Genomic DNA, 24889 nt, shown 5'->3' with positions numbered 1-24889 from the left:
GCCCAGTTGACGACTGAAAGAAATAGGTGATCGGATAATCTTTCTCATTAACGCCACTTACAAAAATCCACTCACGCCATGGTGCAACACAAAAAATAAATTCTAAATTTTGTGGAACAGAAGCTACAGGCATCCACGCATTTTTCTCAGCATCATACTTCATCACTTGTTTTGAAACGATCACGTACAGGTTCTCACATATACAAACAACATTGGAATCCATAATACGCCTTCGTAAACTCCACATGTTTTCCAGCGTCTACCAACCGCCCGTCTCCTCATCAAAAACCTCAGCGCTACTTAAGGCTGTGACTGCTCCACCAGATGGCATTCCACTTATCACCATAAATTTCCCGTCCAGGTAAACACCCGCAGGTCCATAGCAGTTTTGAGTCATGGGAGGCAAGATTTCCCACCTGTCTTCTTCCACGTCATAAACTTCCACAGTGGACAGAGAGTTTCCATTCTCATCTTGGCCACCAGCGACGTAGATAAGTCCTTTCGAAGAAGAAACTGCAGAAGCGAAGTTGATACGACTAGTGGGTATGTTGGAGCCGCGGCGCCATTTTTTGGACACAAAATCAAAGATGAAGACAACAACGTCCAACCTCACCCACATCTCAGTTTCGATAAAACATCCTCCAAACACGACAAGCTTTTCATTCACACAAACCAACACGATCTCAAATGGAATAAGATCAAAAGGAATAGGTGGTGTCCTTTCCCACGTCTTCTCCAAACGGTCGTATACTGTTATTCCATAAACAGGGTCTTTCTGTCCTCATAGAACCGAGGACTACACATCATTTCCTTCCAGCTTCTGCACACATCCTTCAACTCATCGTGTGATATGTAAGGAGCGCGCAACAACACTTGCCGTTGGATATCAGTAGGAACATTCAGAAAATCTTCCATTATTGGAAATAATGAGAGATTCAGTAAATGAATGTTACTTAGAAATTGAGTGTTACCTCAGAAAACCCCTTTTGTCTCTTGGATGCGTATATAGAGATTTTATTCTTTCTACTAACACGCTTTTGTCTCTTGGCTGCCTATATTGAGATATAATTCTTTCTATTAATACCTTGAGCAGTTGACTTGAGGTGAACTATTGGCCGACTTTAATGGATGACTACCATTTTCGTGGTTCCCTAAAGCTCAGAAATGTCCATCCATATTAATTTGCTTATAATTAATAATTAAAATAATCATATTTATATTTATATTTATGAGCATTTATTATGAATATTAAAGTTGTGCTATATGTTTAATATTAAAGTTGTGATATATGTTTTTAGATATAAATTATGTAAAATATTTTCAAATCATTTAACATTTTGAGTGGATGACACATTTTTTATTTGGCATAATACAAGTTAAAGTAATATAAATTGCAAATATAAAAAGTAAGGAAGTAAAACTAGAAAGAGGAAAGAAAAGATCAACAAGGCATTATCAATATTTTGAAATTGACATTTAACATGGATTTAACTAAATTTTTTAGTTTTCAGCCTTTTTAATATCACGAATACTATAAATTCTATTAAACCTAGTCTTTTTAGGATTTGAAATCTCCAATTCTAGGCTTCACTATGAATTAGGTGATCTTATTTAATAATTTAGTTTTTGTTCTTTATGTTGGTTCTCTGTGTAATATAAGCAATAATTTCATATTAACTAATAAAATAGGTACATTCTTGTGACTATTGGCCAACCATTAGGAAAACCACAACAATAGCATACCACAAGCATAGATCTTTTGTCCATATTACTATATTGATATGATATTGCAATAATAGAACAAAAACATTCTAATGTAAAGGTACTATATAATCTATACCTATAATTAACATGAGAAGCATATTTATTTTAGTCAAGATAAACAAAAATTATCAACCTAAACATATATGAAGGAGAGTCCCTAGGTATTTCTTACGGATTCTCATTCTCCTCTACTAAATTTGTGAAGACCACATCAACAATCTTATCAACTAAAGAGGCACTTTGTTATTTAATTTCTTTATCTCTATCTAGATGGCATCAACACATATGAATATTTATTACTCAATTTCACTTCTCTCCAAAAGTACATTACCCACATTGACTTCATATGCTAGTACATGATGACAACTTGAAGATATATCTTATGATTGACATAGATATTTCTTGTATCTCAAACCCAATCTTTCACATCCTCCTGAATCTCTTCATCTTCGAGAAAATTTCTCTCCATCGAGTTTATTTGCGTAATATTTATTTTGTTCTTATGCATTTTTCTTAACCATAATGCATGGTTTTGCATGCCTTCCATGATGACTTCAATGACCTTGGGTTCTTCCTGGATGAGCATCCTAAAGGGTAGATTAGAACCATCGAAGTTTTGGGAAAAATTGAACTCTCAATTTACTCGAACGTATAAGATTCAAATGGAGTGGACAGGGAAAGAAAAAGTATTTGATAAAAAAATTGATGGGGGAAGTACATGCAAGCAAAAATATTACCTCTTGCAAACAAAAATTAGAACATCCAAAAGTAAAACTACATCAAAAGATACAAGAAATGACCAATGTAACCAATATACCTAGATTAGAGAAGGCATGCGCTGGTGAGGTGAGGTGCTTAGTCAAAATGTGCATCCATACCCATGTATATTATGGTTCAGTCAGGTAGTGAGGGTTTCTTTCCACAATGAGTAGAAATAGGAGGAAATAGCATCCAGAGAGGAACTACCAATAGTGTTCTTATGCATTTTCTCCATCTATCGTCTTGGAGAAAATTTCTTTCCATCTAGTTTGTTTTAGTAATATTTATTTTGTTCTCATGCATTTTTATTAACCCTAATCCACTACAAACTAGGGATCCAAATAACACATAAATTGTACTTCCTCAACCCAATAGGGCTCCCAAATACTCTACGTATCTACCTATTCCTTCATTTCATTATGCTACACCTTGTGCCTCCACTCTAGCATCAACCTCGTCCAATGGTTCTCCTTCACTCTCGAAGATTTAATCGTAAGCCCTTCAATGTGTATCCCAACATACAAGAACCCAAAACCCACAACTATGTTTCCGATTTCCTACTCCAAGTGACCCACAATTATTTCATAGTGTGTTGTTTCTCTTTTCCATAGTTTGTAGTGCACTCTCTCTATGTTGTTTTGTGAAAATCACCCTAATCGTTATCCATTATTCGGTCTGAGTTGAATCTTTTCTCCCACCGACCCCTTTGCAGAGCCCTCGTGTTTTGTCTACACAATGCAACCAATGATGTATGATAAGGGGGTGATGGGCTTGTCATCCATTTAGGAATCCCATACACAATCTCCCTTCCTACCATGCAGGTCATTAAAACTCAATCACAAGGTTGGCGACCATTAATGCATAGCCTTGACTTGTCAACATTCCATGCAACTCCTCCTCAAAACACTAAATCCATGTCCACTCTGCTTAGTGATTCATTGTGTTTAAATTTCCGCAATTCATTACATGAATTACAATTCATAATAAAAATTACAAAAGGGATTACAAAGTTGAAAAGTGTAACTAGGTTCAGTCTTCATAATCACATTTAATAATTATTTTATCTAAAATATGTAAGGAATAAAAATAAAATTATTGTGATGCCTGACTAATGGGTTTCATGAGCAAGGGATTATTTTCATTTAAGGCTCCCATTGAGATATTTTAGGGATTTTTTCATCTATTGATAAAAGTATATAGAGTCGTTGTCATGTATTGAAGGCATATTACACATTGTAAAAGTCAAATTTGTTTTTATATGTCACCCTCCAAGAACTTGTCACTAGTCCTCACTCAAGTCAGCGTATAATGAAAGGGAAAACCCTAGAAAGATAAATTTGGCCTACACAAGTGATCATGTCTGCCTAATAGTCATGGACAAACCACTATATATAGTAGTGGTCAACCTCATTTGGAGGAAAACAATTCGGGAAAGAAATTAAGGGATAATCAAGTGTGACATTATTGTGGGACCTTTTATGGGCTAATCTATCCTCACACGTGTGAATATTACATATCTGAATCAGGTTGAAGGTTGCAATCATACAAGGGTGATATAGATTGGATGAATACTCCACTTAAGGAAGCCAAGTAGATGAGAAAGAAATCTCCCTCCAAAACGAGACCATTCAAGGATCAAACAATGGATCTAGGGTTTTAGTTATGAAGCAAAAGGTTACAAACCTACAAGAAGGGGCCAAAATTCTGAAGGAATCAAAGAAGAAGAAGAAGAAGAAGTAGAGACTTTATCTAAGGTTAAACAGGAGGCATCTGACTTGGCCTTGGAAGGGATCTAGTGTCAACAGTCTTTGTCATGGTCTTGGTATTCATACATTGAAGGTTCTACAAGGAGAATTTATTTGATTTTTCCTAACAAAGAGCGAGAGGTTTTGGCCATGGATGACAACCTATATATTGTGTCTCTTGTCTCTTTCTCGTTCATGAATTGGTAATTGTCTTGATGAAAAGAACACAATAGTAACATAGGAAATAGAATATCATAATCGAGAAGTGGAAAGACTTTCTGAGGAAATTATCAAAGTAAAGAAAGCACCTAACTATCGGTGCCCTAGATTTCTCAAGATGGTATTGGAGCTAAGGTGATGATTTGGAATTAAACGGGAATGTAAAAAATTGGATAGATAACCATAAAAATAGAGATGCAACGGAAATAATACCTCATTTCATTAATGTAAAATACTCAAATATGCTTACAAACAAAAATGGAAATAAACAAGCTAAGGCGATGGTAGCTTATCTCTGAGAAGAGATGTGGCAGCCACATGCCTCTGAATTGTGTTACAATGAGGCTCTAAGCCCTATTTATTGTTGAGGAACAATGCAAAACCCTTAGCATCCAAAAACCTAACCCTAGAAGATGAAATACTAAACCGTGGGCCTCGTTTTGGGTAAATAGGTACATCAACTTCCTGGGCTCATAACTTGGGCACCCAATCTCCGTTTGAGGCATTCAATAGCTCGTAAGAAATATCTATCCAAGCACTAAAACATTGGGAAGAGCAACATTAGTCCATGGACCCATGTTGCTCCCAGATTTCCCAAAAAATGTCGCTTATGGCCTCAAAACGGCTCCAAAAGTTCACAACCTGAAAAACTACTAAAAATAGTAAATTGTGCTACAATTAAAGAAATTGAAAAGCTGAAAGAGAGATTTGTGAGGGTCCAAGTGGGATAAGTGGGTGGCCAACAACATCCACCTGGATTAGGTGACAAAGTCAAGAAGGGGAATTTAATCAAATAGAGGCACCAAAGTTAGTGGAAGGATATCAAAGCACAATTTCATGATATACATCATACCGAAACACTAGATTGAAGAAATCTTGTTCAGAAAAAGTCATGGGATCGTAATAAAGGAAGAAGCAGAAGAAAATACCAAAAACCCTAGAAGAATTTCTAAGAACATCTCTCAACCATCATCTAAGGAGTGGAAGATTTTTCAAAATACCAAAGAATGTTAGATCAAATAAAATTGTCATCATCTTCAAATGGGTTTTCTAAACAATTTGTCTCTCATTAAATCAAAACTTTAACCTTTGAAGAACTCCAACGAAGTGATCTCTCTCCAAAATGGAGCAAGGATTACTCTTGTAGAAAGAATCTATCAAGAAGTAGTCTTCTACGATCTATATCACTGTCAAGTTAAAGGAAGAAGCAACTATAGAAAGAAGCATCTACTCAAGTAAGTATATTTACGACTTCATCTCAATCTATCAAAATATATTTTTACAAGGGGAGAAACAAATTAGTTGGGGCTTCAAATTTTTCTACATGGAAGAAAAAAACATATCTAAATCTTATTGATAATGAAGTCATCGAGCACATTAAGGGGTCAATAACCGAACCTCCTATATAATACTCTCAAAAATTTGCTAAATACATGAAAGGGGCAGTGAGGGCCTAGAGGATTGAGATATAATCCATTAAAGGCTCTCTCATCCCATGTGTATCAAAATTAAGTAGTTCAAAAGATATAAAAACAAATTCGTAGAGTTGCTTTACGTAAGTACTGCAGGAGAAGTCATCTCTCTAAGGCAATAACTCTACAAATTGAAGACTTCAAAGGAAGAAATAATAGCCTGATATTTCATGAGGATTTCAGAAATAAGAGATCAACTTCAAGATCTGTGTGAAATAATGTTTGACAAATAAATGACCATTATAGTAATAAATGCACTAGGAGAGGAATGTGGTAACTTCACAGATATTTATGGGAAGAAAGGAGCCACTCGTTTCCAGGATATATGGTCATTATGAAATATTGAAGAGACTAGGATAAAGGAGAAAACTAACATTGGATCAAATGAGAAAAGTCAAGCATATGTTGTTATCGCAAAGAGAAAAGACAAGTTTTGTAAATTTGGCCCTTAGAAAAAGAAGAACATCGCTAAGATTCAATTTTATGGATGACATGAATATGGGAACTATAGAAGATATTGTACTAAACTTAAGAAGAAAGATAACAAGAGAAATAAGGACAAAGCACATATTACCGAAGAAATGGAAGAACCTGAGATGAAGAAGCTTAAGAACGAGGAAGCGAGAGATCTCTATTATGAATGAGATAATATGCTCCACTAAAGTACTCTTCAGTTATGTAAATTATCACTATATAGATAGGAACCATTGGAAATAAGATAGGATAATTCATATTTGAAAATGACATCATGGTAGAAGCATTAGAAGTAAAAGCTCATCAGATTACCATAGGTAATATGAAGGAGGAATAAAATATATGGTAGTCAACTATGAAGGATATATCCTTTGGAACCATCATTTAAAGCTGAAATGACACTTATTGGATAAAGGAAGAAGCCATCTAGGACAAGGCTCGTCATACACCAATCAAAAGGGTAACATCTGCAGAATAAGATATGAAACATCCTCAAGATCCTCTAAATGGATCTTCATTGAAAGGTTCACCGATCAGCAGGGGAAGAATGTGTTTCATCAAGAATTTGAAACTCGTAGAATGCATGAGATGTTGCTATGATGATATAAAAGTGAAGCAGATCAGGGGATTGAAGCTCTTTTAGAAGAAGTTGTTGCTTGGAGTCTAGATGACCCAAAGGAAAAATGGGGTATGTGTGCTTATATTTGATTTTGTGCAAGTCATGTCATATAGTTGCATATATCATGAACCAATGATATATCTTAATATCATGATAAAAAGAAAGGATATCCTCACTCAAAGGGATGAAGGAATGGATGGGTCACACATTAAGTAGATGAAATCAACATAATATGTCGTCATGTGAAGTATGAGGTGGCTGACTATAATTTAGGAACTCTTATTAGAAGCTCTTGGGAATGAAATGTGTGAAGAAAGGAAGTACTAGACAATGGAAAATGCAACAATGGTAAAGGAAATCAATATCTAAAAGATCAACAAGATTTGACTATGATATATCATTGGAAGATATGAAGACACTGATGGAGACTAAAAAAGAAAGATATCCTTGAAAATATAAATCTTTGTAGATGTGTCGATATGTATGTTGGATGTTGATACAAACTAGAAGATATTAGGATGAAATACCATCACAAAACTAATGCTTTTAATGTTCATTCCTTTATTTTTGAAGAAATATCTGGATGGGCTTATGCAGGGTTTCCAGGGGAAGAACTATGAATGTCTTCGAAGAGAACCATGTACAAGGATGTAATATCCTTCCAAAGGATATAGTATGAAGAAAGCATCATGACATGAAGCAAGGCCAGATGTGGACTGATGGATCACTTCCTCATGAAAGGAATAATAAAATGAATGACCCATGGATGGGAGTGATGGATAGTTTCTTCCCTACGAATAAATACCAAAAGATGAAGAATCCATAAAAAAGAAGAAATCCATGACATCGAAGGAAGCATCTCTTCAAGAAGTTGGTTATCTTTTCTTCTCCATCTGAGGAGCTATTGCACGTCCTTAATTAAGAGGGAGCCTGGAAACAACTTTCTTACTTGGAAGAAACTTGGAAAATTCCTAAGCAAGAGGGAGTTTATGTACATTTCTGTTGTAGGAATCAGTAACTTCCTTTATTGGAATATATATGTCCTCCCTAATTAAGAGGGATAGATAGACACATCATTCTGGTCTTCACTTGGGAAGACAGAATGGAGGATTTTGTAATCATCTGACATTTTGTGCTCTTTGAGGATGAGGTAGGGAATCCAAGATAATAGTAGTCATTCTTGGAGGATTTGGGATCCAAGGTAATAATTGGGAGTTGGGAATCAAAGATAAGAGTAGTCCTGATGGAACACAACCTGAGAACCTAGGTGGGGTATGTTCCCAAGGAGACAATGGTAAGGGTGTTTATAAATCATTTATCTCTCCAACATTGAGCTCAAATCTTGTGGAGAGATAGGTTTGTTAGTGAAGCCTTGATATGTGAAAATGTTGGTTTATATGATGATATAGAGATGGGTTACCAATCCAACTCTTCTTATGAGAAATTATTTAGATTAAGAATGACCAAGTACCATTAAGAATACCTCCCTAGTTAAGAGGGAGTGATAAAAATTGTAACTAGGTTCAGTCTTCATAATGACATGTAATTATTATTTTATGTAAAATATGGAAAGAAGAAAAATAAAATTATTATAATAATTGACTCATGGGTTTCATGAGCAAGAGATTTTATTTTTAGTTAAGGCTCCAATTGAGAGCCTTTAGGGATTTCGTCATCTAGTAATAAAAGTCTAAAGAGTTGTTGTCATGTATTGAAGGCATGTTACACATTGTAGAATTCAACTTCTTTTTTGTCATTCACCCTCCAAGATTTTGGCACTATTCCTCACTCAAGTCTTCCTACAATGAAAGGGAAAATTATAGAAAGATAAAGTTGGCCTACTCCAGTGATCATGTTGGCGTAATATTCATGGAAAAATCACTATATATAGTAGTTCCCTGGCTCATTTGTAGGACAACAATTTGGTTAAGAAAGTATGTGATAATCAAGTGTGAAATTCATTATAGAAGGATCCTTAACATCAAAAAAGAAAGAATAAAGGATAGTGAAGGATGTTATATGATTATGGGATTGTTTTTGGGCTAATCCACCCTCACACGTCTGAATATTATGAATTTGAAGGTGTCCGAAGGTTATAGTCATATATGGGTGATTTAGATTGGGTGAAGACATCAGTGAAGGAAATCGAGTAGAAGAGAAAGAAGTCTCCCTATATAAGGAGACCATTCAAGCATCGAAAGACTGATCTAGGGTTTTTCTTACGAAGAAAAAATTTGGAGACCTACAAGAAGAGGTCAAAATTATAAAGGAAGTCGAGAAGAAGAAGAAGGAGAAGAAGAGAAGCATTGATCGAAGGATAAATATGAGGCTTGTGACTTGGGCTTGGAAGGGATCTAGTGTCAAGGGTCTTTGTCATGATCTTCGTGTTCATCAATTAAAGGTTTGAGAAGAAGAAAACGTTTGGTTTTTCCTCTCAAAGAGTGAGAGGTTTTGGCCCTCGCTGATAGCCTATATACTATGTAGCTTGTCTCTTTATTTCTCATGAATTGGTAATTGTCTTGATAAGAAAAACACAATAAGAAGGTCATAATCAAGAAGAGAAAAGCAACTCACAAGAAATTGTGAAAGTAGAGATATCATTTAATTATCGATGCCCTAGTTTCCTCAACATAGAGAAAGGGTTGTTACACTTGGTATCAATAGTCAAAGTGTTGATATCAGTTTGTACATGACAATTTTTTCATCTGGGAACATGGCCTACCTACTCTTAACTCCTTTTTCTCCTATCCTAATAGGATTTCTCTCGCATTCAATTTGGCATCAAAATTGAATTGGATAAATCCATACCTTTCTTACATGTCCTTATCACTTTTTCTCTTGATGGATTTCTAATCCATCAAGTTTACAGAGACAAGGCCACACAAACCATTACCTCCATGCCCATTCACACCACCACTTATCTTGAAAATTACTTGTCTCGAAAACTTTTAGCCCAAGAGCTCGCACAATCTCTAATCCCTAATTCCTTTTTAAAGAAAATACCCAAATAATCCAAGATTCCAAAGCCAATGGTTACTGTCAGGGCCGTGGAGGAAAATTTTGATAATTTTAAAAATTTTCTAAGTAGGAGGAATATCACATGTAGCAAACAAAGGACCAGAATTGCAATGGTGAGATGAATAAGTGAAAAGAATTACAATGGTGAGATGAGGTTGAAATAAATTTATTGAAGAGGGAAAGTTGATAAGTGGAGAAGGAATTGTTAGGGGATATTTCAAGTATGCATTACTTATCGAGCAAGGTGAATGGGACAACTAGACGATGTTGTCAAAATATTTTAGGTAGTTAGACCAACATGGGAGACTCGACAAGTTGGACGGAATCTGAGTGAATGATGATAAGAAAAACGTTTTTAAATATATAAAGGGATAATATTTCTTCAACTTAGGGGGTTTGAGAGGAAGGGGGTTGAGTTCAGTGGAGTTCAATTTAGCCAGTCACTCTATCGTTGAGTTCAAGTGGGGATGATTTTAGTTAGCTTGGTATCTATTGTTCCATTTTTGTTTTCATTGGATTGAGATGGTTATGTGTTTAAATTTTTAATGCTTGAGTCTCTATGTCAGTGTCGTGTCTGAATGTTTAACACACATAGAGATAGTTAATACTTTATTGCACTAATGTCTATACTTTTCTTTGCTTATCAAGAATATTAGGCTTGTGGCTCACATTTTGGAGTACAATTTTGTAGTGCATCATGAATATTTTTGAAGAAGTAATGGAAATTATGGCTAGGGTTCTTTGTATGTTTGATTTGGTGTTATTTGATCATGATATATGAGTCATGAATTGGATTTGTTTCTTTGTCTTTTGAGAAAGAATATTGTTAGATTTATGTTTTAATAAAGTATTTTCTAGCATATGAATTAATCACACCTTTTAGAAACCTGTAATGAACATGTTGTGAATATATTAAAACAATTTATAAACCTAAGAATGTATATTAAACTCTCCCATCTAACTGTAAAATCTTGGTTCTATTTGTCCCCCATAGGCAACTTGAGTGAGACTTCATACACTTCATTCGTGATTCCAAAAGGGTGAGTGTTGGACAAGGCTTTATTGGTCGAGAGTACATGTCAATACAATTTTGACTAATCACGTGCCAATAACGGGTTCCTTTGCAAGGCCCATGATCATTTTATGATGGGATTATTAGGTAAGAAGGATGTGGGAGCCATGGAATATAAAGAAGGTAGAAAGTACTAGTTTGTTTGAGAAAAAGCAACATGATTTTGTGGTGAGTTAGAACAAGGACTGAAGAATTAGCATTGAATATTGTTTGCAAAAATACGTGCTCACTGTTTTCCAGAATATATTCTTTATAGAATTCCTGATCATCTTAAGAAACTAGATTCAAAAACTAGTGGATGATAATATAACCTATAAACAAGTTGGGCTGAGAGAGTGGACTCCAAAAAGGGAGAGCCATTTGAAATAAGTAAGAAACAATATTTTTCATGTTGAAAACTTCTAGTTTGAAAGTGTGCTAGAAAACATATATATTCATGTTTGCAATAGAGCCCATAGTATCACATTGTGTAATGTAATGAATTTTTTTGGAGGTTCCACAACAGAGATTTATCTGGTCGATATTTATGTCAATTAAAATGTTTCTATGTGATTGCAAAACCTTTCATATGGAATATTATGCTATGGATGGCTAATCCATTCATGCACTATGGGTAAATTTGGGAAGAACTAGGGGTGGTCTAAGGTGAAGAGAACAAGGATGCAAAAGGAGGGAAGGGGATGGATTAGGATGTAGTTGGAATATTGCATTACAAGCAATAGGTTGTTGGAGGAGTTGCATATGTGAAGGCATCATAAAGACATAATGGAGGTAGAAATAATGGAAGGTGGAATGTTGAGAAGTGGACATATATTTTAGGCGAATTATGTAGAAGGAAATCGATCAACATCAATTCCTGCCGCTATGAGAAACCTGGGGAGAGGGGCAAGAAGTAATTGATCGACCATTTAACAACTAGGTAATTATCAACTTAAAGAAGTAATTGATGACCTTCCAAGAAGGAGAAGTTTTAGTGATCACGTTTGTAGAAGATAGTGAGGGAGAGTGGTAGTTTGAGTTGGTTATAGGGGATTTAAGTGGGGATGAATTGAACAATATTTACTACATTACAGGTCATAGGGAGCATTATGTGAATCCATACTACGAAATGGGTACTTAGTTGGCTTTGTACGAGATCACGTGCTTTATACTCTAAAGCTACAACGAAAAATTGGAAAAATAGGTTACATGAAGTAAAGCCTGAAAGATGTGCACACCTCAGTAGGGCAGTGCATTGGATAGGGACTAAGGTGCATAACCCACCTTGTTTTGATGGATTCGGTTCTAGAGGAATTAAGGATTGCAATGTTGGATGTTTCGTTGCACAATATTAGGGGTTACTAGGGAAAAATACATAGGGATGGATTTCCCTATATACTACTGCAAATTTATAAGAGGAGATGCACTCATCGATGCACAACTTAGAAAAATGTACATGATTCATCCTACCTCATTTTCCATAAAGTAGTCATCCATAAAAAAGAAAAATGATACCACAATAGAGGATCAGGGACTGACAATGATGTATGCACTCTAGAAGGTTAGGAATTCCTTACTAGGGAACAAGTTCAGGCTACACACAAACCATGTTTTGTTGAAATACCTCATCATCAAGCTTATGTTAGGGGAGATGATCTCCAGGGGTTTTTTGTGTTCCCAAGAATATGGCTTTCAAGTAGGGTTCCCATCAAGAAAATTGAACATAGGACTTGAGCATCTATTGCACATGACCAAAGGAAGAGATGGAGGAATCTTAAAAGTTAATCTGTGAAATGCATAGAAGGTTCATGTTACTATGGGAGATGATTATTCTATGAAGGTTTCTCATTGGTTGAGGATGGGTATAGCATGAGAGGGGTATGCCATCACATGAAGGAAGCAACTGGTGGTGAGAGTGATAGATTATTAGCTCATTGTAGTTTTTTTGTATAAGTTCCATGCAGGCGATAGATTACACACATAAATATTGGAGCATGAGTGACCTATGATACATATTGAGGTTCATGCAAGTGCATATGGACACCATTATCTAGAAAGGGAACTGGTGCAAATGATCTTGCACACATGATTATAGGGGGCCCACACTTTACAATGATGCAAAGGTGTCCTACAAAATCTATAAGGTATGTCAATGAGTAGGGAGGTCATCTAGAAGGTACAACATGCCCTTGATACCCAAAATGTAGTTGGAGAACATAGATGGGTCATTAAAGGAAGTTGTTTATTAATAAAGGAGGATCTAATTTACTATCTATGCTTTAGAGATATCATTAAAGGTGAATATGTTGGACATGATATATATTTCTCCATGAAAACTGAAAAGAGAAGATAAAAATAATTCAAATGTAGTATCAAGCATTCAAATCCAAATTTTTGTGATACACTCTAGAATAGCTTACCTCTAAAGGTGTCTAGATGAAAATGTATACCATTATTAAGACAATAAGAAAGTACTTGGATAATATATCATATTGAAATAAATTAATAAATCAATAGCATTAGGACAATCATTATGTTGCGATATAATTTGAGATCAAATGTGTAACACCCTCCTCCCACATCTACCCAAGTAATCGACCAACGGGGGTAAACATGTGATGAGAAGTTACTATGATATGATTCAACACACTATGAGTCACTTACGAAAGTGGAATTGACAGAAACACGTCATACATTTTTCTATTTATGCATTTGTCTTAACCCTAATCCATGGTCTCACATGCCTTCCATGATGACCTCAATGACCTTGGCTTATTTCGGGATGAACATCCTAAAGGGTAGATGAGAACCATTGAACCTTTGGGAAAATTTTAACCCTCAATTTACTCGAACGTATAAGATTCAAATGGAGGGGATGAGGAAAGAAAATGTATTTGATAAAAAAATTGATAGGGGAATTACATGCAAGGGAAAATATTACCTCTTGCAACCAAAAAATTAGAGCATCCAAAAGTAAAAATACATTAAAAATATACAAGAAATGACCAATGTAAACAATATACGTAGATTAGAGAAGTCATGGGCTAGTGAGGTGAGGTGCTCAACCAAAATGTGCATCCATATCCATGTATATTATGGTCGAGCAAGGTAGCAAGGGTTGCTGTCCGCAATGAGTAGAATTAAGAGGAATAACATCTGCAGAGGAACTACTAATAGTGTTCTTATGAATTTTCTCCATCTGTCGTCTTGGACAAAATTTCTCTCCATCTGGTTTTTTTATTAATATTTAAATTGTTCTTATGCATTTTCCTTAACCCTAATCCACTACAAACTAGATATCCAAAGAACACATAAATTCTACCTCCTACCATGAAGGTCATTAAACCTCAATCATAGGGTTGGAGGCCATTAATACATAACCTTGACTTGTCAAATTTCCATGTAGCTCCTCCTCAAAGCACTAAATCCATGTCGAATCTGCTTAGTGATTCATTGGTTTAATTTCCACAATTCATTACATGAATTACAATTCATAATAAAAATTATGAAAGGGATTATAGTGTTAAAAAGTGTAACTAGGTTCATTCTTCATAATCACATCTAATAATTATTTTATGTAAAATATGTAAGGAATGAAGATAAAATTATTGTGATGCTTGACTAATGGGTTTCATGAGCAAGAGATTCCATTTTTAGTTAAGGATGCCACTGAGAGATTTTAGGGATTTTTCCATCTAGTCATAAACGTATATAGAGTCGTTCTCATGTATTCAAGGCATGTTACACATTGTAAAAGTCAATTTTGTTTTTGTATGTGACCCTCCAAGAAATCATAACTATTCCTCACTCAAGTCAGCCTATAATGAAAGGAAAAACTCTAGAAGGATAAAGTCAGCCTACTCGAGTTATCATGTCAGCCTAATAGTCATGGACAAACCACTATATATAGCAGTGGTCAACCTCATCTGGAGGAAAACAATTCAGTAAAGAAATTAAGGGATAATCAAGGAGACCACTCAAGGATCAAACAGTGGATCTAGGATTTCTGTTATGAAGCAAAAGGTTGAAGACCTACAAGAAGGGGCCAAAATTCTTAAGGAACCAAAGAAGAAGAAGAAGAAGTAGAGCATTTATCTAAGGTTAAAGAGGAGGTGTGTGAATTGGCCTTGGAAGGAATCTAGTGTCAAGGGTCTTTTTCATGGTCTTGGTATTCGTGCACTGAAGGTTCTACGAGAAGAATTTATTTTGTTTTTCCTAGCAAAGATTGAGAGGTTTTGGCCATGGCTGACAACCTATATGCTGTGTCTCTTGTCTCCTTATTGTTCATGAATTGGTAATTGTCTTGATGAAAAGAAAACAATAGTAACATAAGAAATAGAATATCATAATCAAGAAGTGGAAAGACTCCCTGAGGAAATTATCAAAGTAGAGAAAGCACCTAACTATCGATGCCCTACATTTCTCAACATGGTATCAGAGCTAAGGTGAAAAAGTCTAGAAGGGGAATTTAATCAAATAGAGACATCAAGGTTAGTGGAAGGATATCAAAGTGAAATTTTAAGATATACATCATACCAAAACCCTAGATCAAAGAAATCTAATTCAGAAAACATCTTGGGATCATCATCAAGGAGGAAGCAGAAAAAGACCAAAAACCCTAGAAGAATTTCCGAGATCATCTCTCAACCATCATCTAAGGAGTGGAAGCTTTTTCAAAAGACCAAATAATTCTATATCAAATAAAATTTTCATCAGCTTCGAATGACTTTTTTAAGCAAGTTGTCTCTCATTAAAGAATAACATTAACCTTTGAAGAACTCCATAAAAGTGATCTCTTTTGAAAATGGATCAAGGATTACTCTTGTAGAAAGAATCTATCAAGAAGTAGCCTTCTACTATCTATACCACTATCAAGTTAAAGGAGGAAGCAACTAGAGAAAGAAACATCTACTCAAGTAAGTATATTTATGACTTCATCTTAATCTATCAAAATTTATTTTGACTAGGGGATAAAGAAACTAGTTGGGGCTTCAAATTTTCCTACATGGAAAAAAAAAACACATCTAAATCTTAATGAGAATGAAGTCATAAAACACATTAAAGGGTCAATAACCCAACCTCCTAAATAATATTCTCAATCATCTATTGAATACATGAAAAGGGTAGTGGGGGCCTAGAGGATTTGGATAGAATTGATTAAGGACTCTCCCATCCCATGTGTATCAAAATTAAGCACTTATAAAGATATATATATAACAAATTGGTAGAGTTTTTTTTTTTTTTTTTTTTTTTTCCGTAAGTATTGCAGGAGAATTCATCTCGCTAAGACAATAACTCTACAAGTTGAACATTTGAAATGGAGAAAGAATAGCCTCATCTTACATGAGGATTTCAAAAATAGGAGATCAACTTCAAGATCTAGGTGAAATAATGCCTCACAAAGAAATGACCATTATAGTATTAAATGTAGTACAAGAGGAATGGGGCAACTTCACTTCAAGTATTTATGGGAAGAATGAAGCCACTCATTTCCAGGATATATGGTAATTATGAAAGATTTAATAAACCATAATAAAGGAAAAAAATAAGATAGCATCAAATGAGAAAAATCAAGCATATGTTGTTATCACAAAGATAAAAGGAAAGTTTGGTAAATTTGGTCCTTAGAAAAAGAAGAACATGGCTAAGGTTCAATGTTATGGATGTCACAAATATGGGCACTATGGAAGAGATTTTGCTAAACTTAATAAGGACAATAACAAGAGAAATAAGGAAGAAGCAAATATTACCGAAGAAATGGAAGAACCTGAGATGAAGAAGCTTAAGAAGGAGGAAGTGAGAGATCTCTCTAATGAATAAGATAATATCCTGCACTAAATTACTCTTCAGTTGTGTAAATTACTGCTATGCAGATAGGAATCATTGGAAATAATATAGGATAAGTCATATTAGAAAATGACACCATGGTATAAGAACTACAAGTAATAGCACATCACATCACCATAGGTAATATCAAGGAGGGACAAAATTTATGGTAGTCAACTATGAAGGATATAATACTTGGAAACCTCATTGAAAGCTCAAATGACACTTATGGGATAAAGGAAGAAATCATCTAGGACAAGGCTCATCATACTTCCATCAAAAGTGTAACAATTGCAGAATATGATATGAAATATCCTCAAGATCCTCTAATGGGATCTGCATTGAAAGTGTTATTGTCAATATTTGCACACTTCAATCAGGGATTAAAATTTTTTCTTTGCATTTTCGTTTTAGGAGTCCCATACTAAAATTTTACATCATTTAATTAGGTCATGTCAATCTGATCCACTGATGGTTGTATTCTCTTCATAAAATCTAAATTTCTCCCTCATAGAGTATACTTGCTGACCCTTCTTCAGGTTGTCTTCAGTTATGGTTTCATGGTCAATTTTCAATCATGCTTTCATTAGGTCATAGGCCATGTTTTCATCAGGTCTTAGGGTTGCTACTACATTTATGGAAACAATTCAAAAGCTACATTGAAACCAAAAAATTATTGTAAGTGATAGAGATCCTATTTTGACTGGAAATTTTTGGACAAAAATATTTTCTTTTATGGGTACTTAGTTAGCTCATAGCTCATCTTAGCATCTTGAATCAGATGGGAAAACTGAGATATTGAAATTTTTTTTGGATGGATATTTATTTTGCTTTGTATCTGATAAATAGACACAATGGGTCAAATGGTTGCCTCTCACTGAATGGTGGTATAACACTTCCTTCAATACTAGAACAAAAATGACCCCATTTATAGAACTTTATTCATATCATCAAATTTCCATCAGATCATATTTTAGAGATAATCTTAAGGTTCAAGTAGAGGAAGATCACATCGAGAATCAACAAAAAATTCTCTGAATCTTAAAGGACAACCTCACTTTGGTGTGGAATAGAATTAAACAACAGGCATATCAACATCACAGTGAAAGAAGTTTTGATGTAGGTGACTGGGTATTTCTATAGCTACAACCATACAAACAAATGTCCCTCAAGGAAGCGAAGAATGATAATAAATTATTAGCAAAGTATTATGGTCTATATAAGGTGTTGCAAAAGATTGGTACTATGGCATACAAATTTGAACTTCCTGCATCTTCCCGAGTGCACCCAATTTTCCATGTTTCATGCTTAAAAAATGTTATAGGTGACAAGATCTATGTTCAAGCAGTATTTCCAAAGCTTGAAGAGGAAGGAAAAATCATATTGGAACCTGAAGCAGTCACAGAAAGAAGAACTTGAAAATTGCGTAATCGATCAATTTTAGTGTTTCTCATCAAGTGGAAGAACTTTCCCACTGAAGATTCTACATGGTAGGATGAGAATATTATACAAAATCATTTGAAACTACTCAAGCATTGTGGAAACCACTTTTTTGAAGGAGAGGGGCATGTTAGGTCCCTATAATACTAGTGTATTTCCTTATTATTATTGTTATTGTACCCCTTATTGTTATTATTGTGCCCATGTTGTCCCCATATTTTTATTATTATGCCCCATAGGAGCCCACTATTGTTATTGTTGTGCCCTTACAGTATTATTGTTATGTCGACCTTGATTATATTGTGACCACTTAGACTCCTGTGTATAGAAAGGAAGTCTTGTCATTTGTATCATCCAATAATTTTTCATTTGTGTAATGTAAAGGAGGATTCCCCCTCGAAGAGGCTATGTTTTAAGTTGTTGATATATCTATTTATTCTATTTTGTGAGTTGGTTGTATAACAATTGAGTTAATTTGATTTCCTTTATATTTCTTATGTTTTCTCAAAATGAGATTAGTGCTAGTTTTCTTGATTCATAAGTGTTCTTCACCATTTTGTACTTAACGATCATTATCAAGGAAAATTATATACTTTGAAATTCATCTTGAGCCAAAAATGTAGTACAACTCATGCTCATGAGTCCTGGATGACAATTAAATATTAGAAGGTTTAATCACTAATTAAAACTCCCAAAATTTTGGTGTTGTTGTTGGGGAGTTCTATTTTGGTTCATGTAAGATTGTTATTACATATTTTCAAGGGTATTGCAAGTAGTCAAAGGGTGTAGAGAGTATAGTAAGATATGAGTGAAGAGCCACGCATCCACTATTGTGGGGTTCCTCCAAATTCTGATCATTTTTGCTCATATTTGAACTTGTATTTCCTTTTCTTTATCCATAGAAGTAGAAGTATGCCTAGGGATAGTCAAGGCATATTTATTGCTAGTTCAAAGTTTCCTACAACTTTCAGTCCAACAACCACACCAATCACTAATCCTACTAATCGGTATCCAGGAATAAAGCAACAAGAAGGAGGTGTTGACAACAAAGTGGCTTTGGAGGGGGAGATCCTAAATCAAGAGAAGGAAATAGTTGAACACATTATCTTTGGGAGTACAAAAGGAATTGTATTAGAAGAACTAGTCACAGATCTAGAATCAACTAATGTTGAGGAACATCCTTCACTACCTTTTTTTGACTAGGTAATGATGAGAAGACATGTTCAAGAACCTATAGTAGACATGCCCAACCAGGAAAGAGAGAACATAAACAATGAGGAACATCGAGGGGAAGGAGAAGGTCAACGTTGTAACATATTTGGAAGAAATAATGAAGAATGTCAAGGGGGAGGAGAAGGCCCACATCACAACCTATTAGGAGGGAACCATGAAGGACCGAGGGGAGGACTAGAAGAAGGAGAAGGAGAAGAACAAACCACTTTTGGGTTTCCTATTCTCGATGTAACCATTAATATCACTATTAAAAAAAAATACCAAAGGCATCTCTTCCACTCTTCTATAGTATGTCCTTCGAAGACCTAGGTGCCTTCTTATTTGAATTTTAAGTTTTATGTAGGATCTATAATTATTATGAGGATGCACATAAGCTCAAGCTATTACCATCCACCATTAATGATGCAACCCTTAGATGGTTTATGAGCCTAGGTGAACACACCATCTACTCTTGGGATGATATGAAGTAGGAAAGAAACTCCACGACAATTACCAATATTATGTGCCAAGAAATAAAAAAATATGTACACAATGATGTGGCTTGACTGGAATTAGGAAACTTATTGGAAAACTTCAAAACAAATATCCTAAACATTATTTGTAACCAACTTGACACAATAAAACTTAGAAAGAAACAATAAGATGAGAGGGTTGCCATGGTAATCTTTTCTCCTAAATGCATAAATAAGCATGCTATGAGGGATTGTCCCATTAATGTTATTGAGTTTTGTCGGATTTTTTCTTTAGAACATGCAACCATGAAGTATCCACCTCTTGGAGGAACCCAAATCAAAACATGTTTCAAGTTTCCAATTTTCAAGCTTATGGTCAGAATCAACATTGGAGCTTCCCACCATCTTCTCCTCCTTGGTTCAATCCTCAATCATAAAACACTCCTTGGAATCAGTATTGGAGGGGAAATCCTTATGAAAACACTTTTCAGACCCAGAAACAATCTTATCCTCCATAATCAAACATGCTTAGTACGTCCTACAATATGAACATTCAACCTTATAAGTAGGGGTACAACACAAATCATTATCAACAACACTCACTGCCTCTTCCTCCTCTCCACCATATTTTACCTGCGCTATCAAACCAATCATCCTCGCAGGCACCACCATCATTGAACCTAACTTGTCCTAATATGATTCCTACACAACCCATAGCTAATCCCAACCATAATAGACATCCTCAGCCTGTACAAAATATGGAAGTACAACCTTTTCCTACCTATATGATCATTGTTGTCCCAATAAATGAGATTCAACTATGATCTAGGAAAACAATAAATAAGGAAAAGTTAGTTGTCATTATTCAAGAAGAGTCCCCTCAAGAACAAACTGAAAATCACATTAAACAAGAAAAAAAAAACAAAATTTAGAACCAAATGAACCTCCTTACCTAGAAAGAATACTTGCTAAGAAGGAATAGGTCCCAATCAAATATGAGTTAGAATAATAATTAAGGAATGTTTTTATTAAAATTCCTCTATTACAAGCCATCAGGGACATTCCAATCTTAAATAAAATCATTAAAGACCTTTGTATTAAGAAGTCAAGAAGGAAAGGACACCAGAACCAAAATGTAAAAGTCATGAGTGAAATGTCCATAATGATCTCATATTTACCATTAAAATATATTGACCCAGGAAATCGCATAGTGACCATCAAAGTCAATGGAGTACTTCTACCATACACCCTTGTAGACTTAGGAGCAATAATTAACACTATGACTTTTGAAACCATGACATCTTTACAATTTCAAGGGATGAAACCTACACCTATTATTTTAGAATTAGCAGGTAAATCCATTATTAAACCCATGGGAACTCTAGAAGACATAGTAGCCACCATTGCTTCTTGGAAATATCCCATCGATTTCATTTTCATTTCTTCTAAACAACCACGACACCCCGTAGTCGTAGGATGCCTTTAGTTAGCTACTATGGATGTTGTGATAGGGTCCTGAAATGGAGAAATGATGATTTCCAATGGTTCATATAATCAAATCTTGTTAGTCTTCCCCCATACTCAAACTGTTGTTGAGGTAGTCTTATGGATAGAGAGTCCTTACGGAGATGAGGATTGTATGTTTCCTTTATTATCATTATAACAATCTAGAGGACTCCGGGAACAATCAGAAGATCATATTTTGCAGTAATTTTTTTCTAATCGTTCTTGTATTGTTTATCTAATTTCTTTTATTGGTTATCAACATGTTTTCAGTAATGAGTTTCAAGAAGCTTATCATCTAGCTATATTTTCCCCATTCACGAAAATATAGGACAACAATGAGCTCACGACGGAGCCAATTGAAATCAGTGAAGGAACATTTTTGTATATTGGCAATGAACCAAATGAAGAAGAGAAAGAAACCTGGTTAGCATGGTTCAAGAAAAATCCAGATCTTTCACCTAGGACTATTTGGACATGAATGGAATACACCCAAATACATGAAATAATCACATCTACACCAATGAAGCGATGATACCAATCCAACAGCCACAGAGATGCATGAGCTTAGACTTGAAATAAATTGTAAAAGATGATTTTCAGAAGTTATTTGCTTCAATTTTTACCTATCCTATTTCAGATAGCAAATGGGCGTCACCTTTGGTGGTAGTTCCAAAGAAGAACATTAAGTGGCACATATGTCTTGATTACAGCGAGTTAAACAAAGCCACCGTACAAGATTATTTTCTGCTGCCATTTATTGATTAAGTAATTTCCATAGTTTCCGGTAAAAAGTATTTCTCTTTTCTAGACGAATACAAAGGGTATAACCAGATTCAAATACCTAAGGAATACCAGGAGAATATCACTTTCACTTTCCCTTGGGGCACCTATGCTTATCGAGTTCTTCATTTTCACCTTTTCAACATCCCAAACACCTTTCAATGAGTTGTCCTAGCCATCTTTTCTAACTTGATCCATGACTGTGTAGAAGTCTATATGGATGACCTCACGGTATATGGAGATGACTTTTACCAAGCTCTTGCAAATATAGAAAAAGTGTTGATTAGATGTCAAGAAGCCAACCTATCCCTTAGCAGTAGTAGATGTAAAATAATGCAAACTAAGGTGATAATCTTTGGCCATCATGTTTCATTTGAAGGAATCAATGTTGATCCAACCAATATTGAGGTGATCTTGCAATATTTCAATTCCTAGTACACAAAAAGAGGTAAGTAGCTTTTTGGGACATGTGGGTTACTATCCTCGATTTATTAAAAATTTTACAATAATTACAACACCTTTATATAAACTATTAACTAAGGACATTGATTTTGTTTGGAATGATGATTGTCAACATGATTTTCAGGTATGAAGGGATAGGTTATCTAGTGCTCGAGTATTGAAGGGACCAAATTGGTCCTTACCATTCCACATTTGCAAGGATTATTCTGATACCACACTTGGAGTAGTTTTAGGACAAAGGGAAGATCATTCTCCTTATGCTATTTACTTTGTTAGCAAGAATCTTTCCTTTGCTAAACTAAACTATTACTGAAAAGGAATTGTTAGTAGTTGTTCATGCCATTAGCAAATTTAGACATAACATAACCACTTATGAGACTTTTGCCGATACCAATGATTATGCCATTAGATTTTTTATGAACAAACCTATCACTAATGGGAGGATTACTAGATGGTTGCTGCTTTTGTAAGAATTTAATATAATTGTGATTCATAGGTCTAGGCGAAATAATTTTGTAGTTGACTTCTTGTCTTGAATGAACTTCATGCCAAAAAATGTACCAAACATAGTACCATTCTCAAATGAAGAATTGTTTTATATATCTACCATTACTCCCTAGTTTGCAGATGTTGACAACTACCTGGTGTCAGGGAAGTTGCCTCAGAATCTGTCTACCAGGGTGAAACATAACATTATACAATGTAGTGCCAACTACTCCTGGATTGATGGATACTTGTTCTACACTAGGCCCGACTTGATAATCAGGAGATGTGTGAAAGAAAATGAGATATTTGATGTGTTGAAGGCCTGCTATAGTGAGCCATGTGGGGGAACTTTTAAGAGAAAAGGACTGCATACAAAGTCCTTCGTACCAGGTATTATTGGCCCTCGCTTTTCAAAGATGCCAAAAAGTTTTAATCGAGTTGTGATGCTTGTTAGAGGATTACAACGTGAGTTCCTTTGGATTAGATGCCCCTTTAGACACATATATCAATAAAACCTTTCGAGAAGTGGGCATTAGATTTCATGGGACATATCTCCCCTATGTCAAAGAAGAAAAGGTATATTTTAGTTTGCATTAAATATATTACGAAATGGGTGGAAGCGAAAACTTTGTATGGGGCAACCAAAAAGGCAGTAATGGAATTCCTTTTTGAAGACATTTTCACTAGATTTGGATTACCCCAAGAGATTTTTACTAACTAGGCGACACAGTTCACATCGAAATTGGTCAAGGCTCTCACTGAACAATATCGAATGAAATATAAAAATTATACTCCTTACCACCCCCAAGCCAATGGGTAGGTGAAATGCACAAACAAAGTGTTAGAATCCATCCTTACCAAGACCACTCAATTACATCACAAGGATTGGGTTGACAAGTTGTTGGAGTCATTATGGGCTTACCACATAACTTGGAGGAATGTGACAGGGGACACCCCATATGAGATAGTTTATGGTAAGAATGTGTTGCTACTTATTAAGTTCCATGTGAAAACATATCGAACTATCACTCAACTCGGGATGAATATTAATGAAGCCCAAGCCCAAAGGTTAATGTAGTTGAATGAGCTTAACGAGATTAGAGAGGATGCATTCCATCGAACCATGTTGGTGCAATATCGAAGAGCTAATTTGCATGATAAGTTTATTAAAAAGAAGATTTTACATCCAAGAGATTGGGCCTTACTTTATGACAGTAATTTCAAACAATTCAAAGGTAAATTTTCCACTAGGTGGTTAGGTCCCTATGAGGTGGATGAGGTTTATGAAAATAGCTCATTCTACATTAAAACTATTCATCGAAATCACACCTCTTTTGTATTAAATGGCCATCGACTCAAGATTTATCACCAACCGTTCTCTCGACAACAATTTCTGCAGGAGGTAAGAGGAGATCCAAAGAAGGAGTTGGTCCAAGAAAATGAACAACATCTTGCTAGTTCATCGGGTTGATTTCTTATCTATCTATCTATCTATCTATCTATCTAGCTATATATATATATATATATATATATATATATATATATATAGATATAATAATGAGTGCGATGTGATTTTTTTATAT

At 35.0% G+C, this 24889-nt stretch overlaps 1 protein-coding gene across 1 annotated transcript in view; it reads right to left on the bottom strand.

Moving 5' to 3' along the window:
- Nucleotides 1-259: 259 nt before the first annotated feature.
- Nucleotides 260-24889, bottom strand: part of LOC149186500 (F-box/kelch-repeat protein At1g80440-like) — a 57815-nt gene continuing 33185 nt past the window's right edge. The window contains exon 2 of the mRNA XM_089409371.1: nucleotides 260-750. Within this exon, the coding sequence (XP_089265497.1) occupies nucleotides 260-750 (491 nt within the window). The remainder of the gene's footprint in view (nucleotides 751-24889) is intronic.

The sequence above is a fragment of the Pinus tabuliformis genome, chromosome 3_1 (assembly GCF_031772625.1).
Source record: "Pinus tabuliformis cultivar Carrire ecotype Pingquan chromosome 3_1, CPIR1, whole genome shotgun sequence".
In the NCBI taxonomy this organism is placed as follows: domain Eukaryota; kingdom Viridiplantae; phylum Streptophyta; class Pinopsida; order Pinales; family Pinaceae; genus Pinus; species Pinus tabuliformis.
This window is presented reverse-complemented; position numbering and strand designations above follow the sequence as displayed.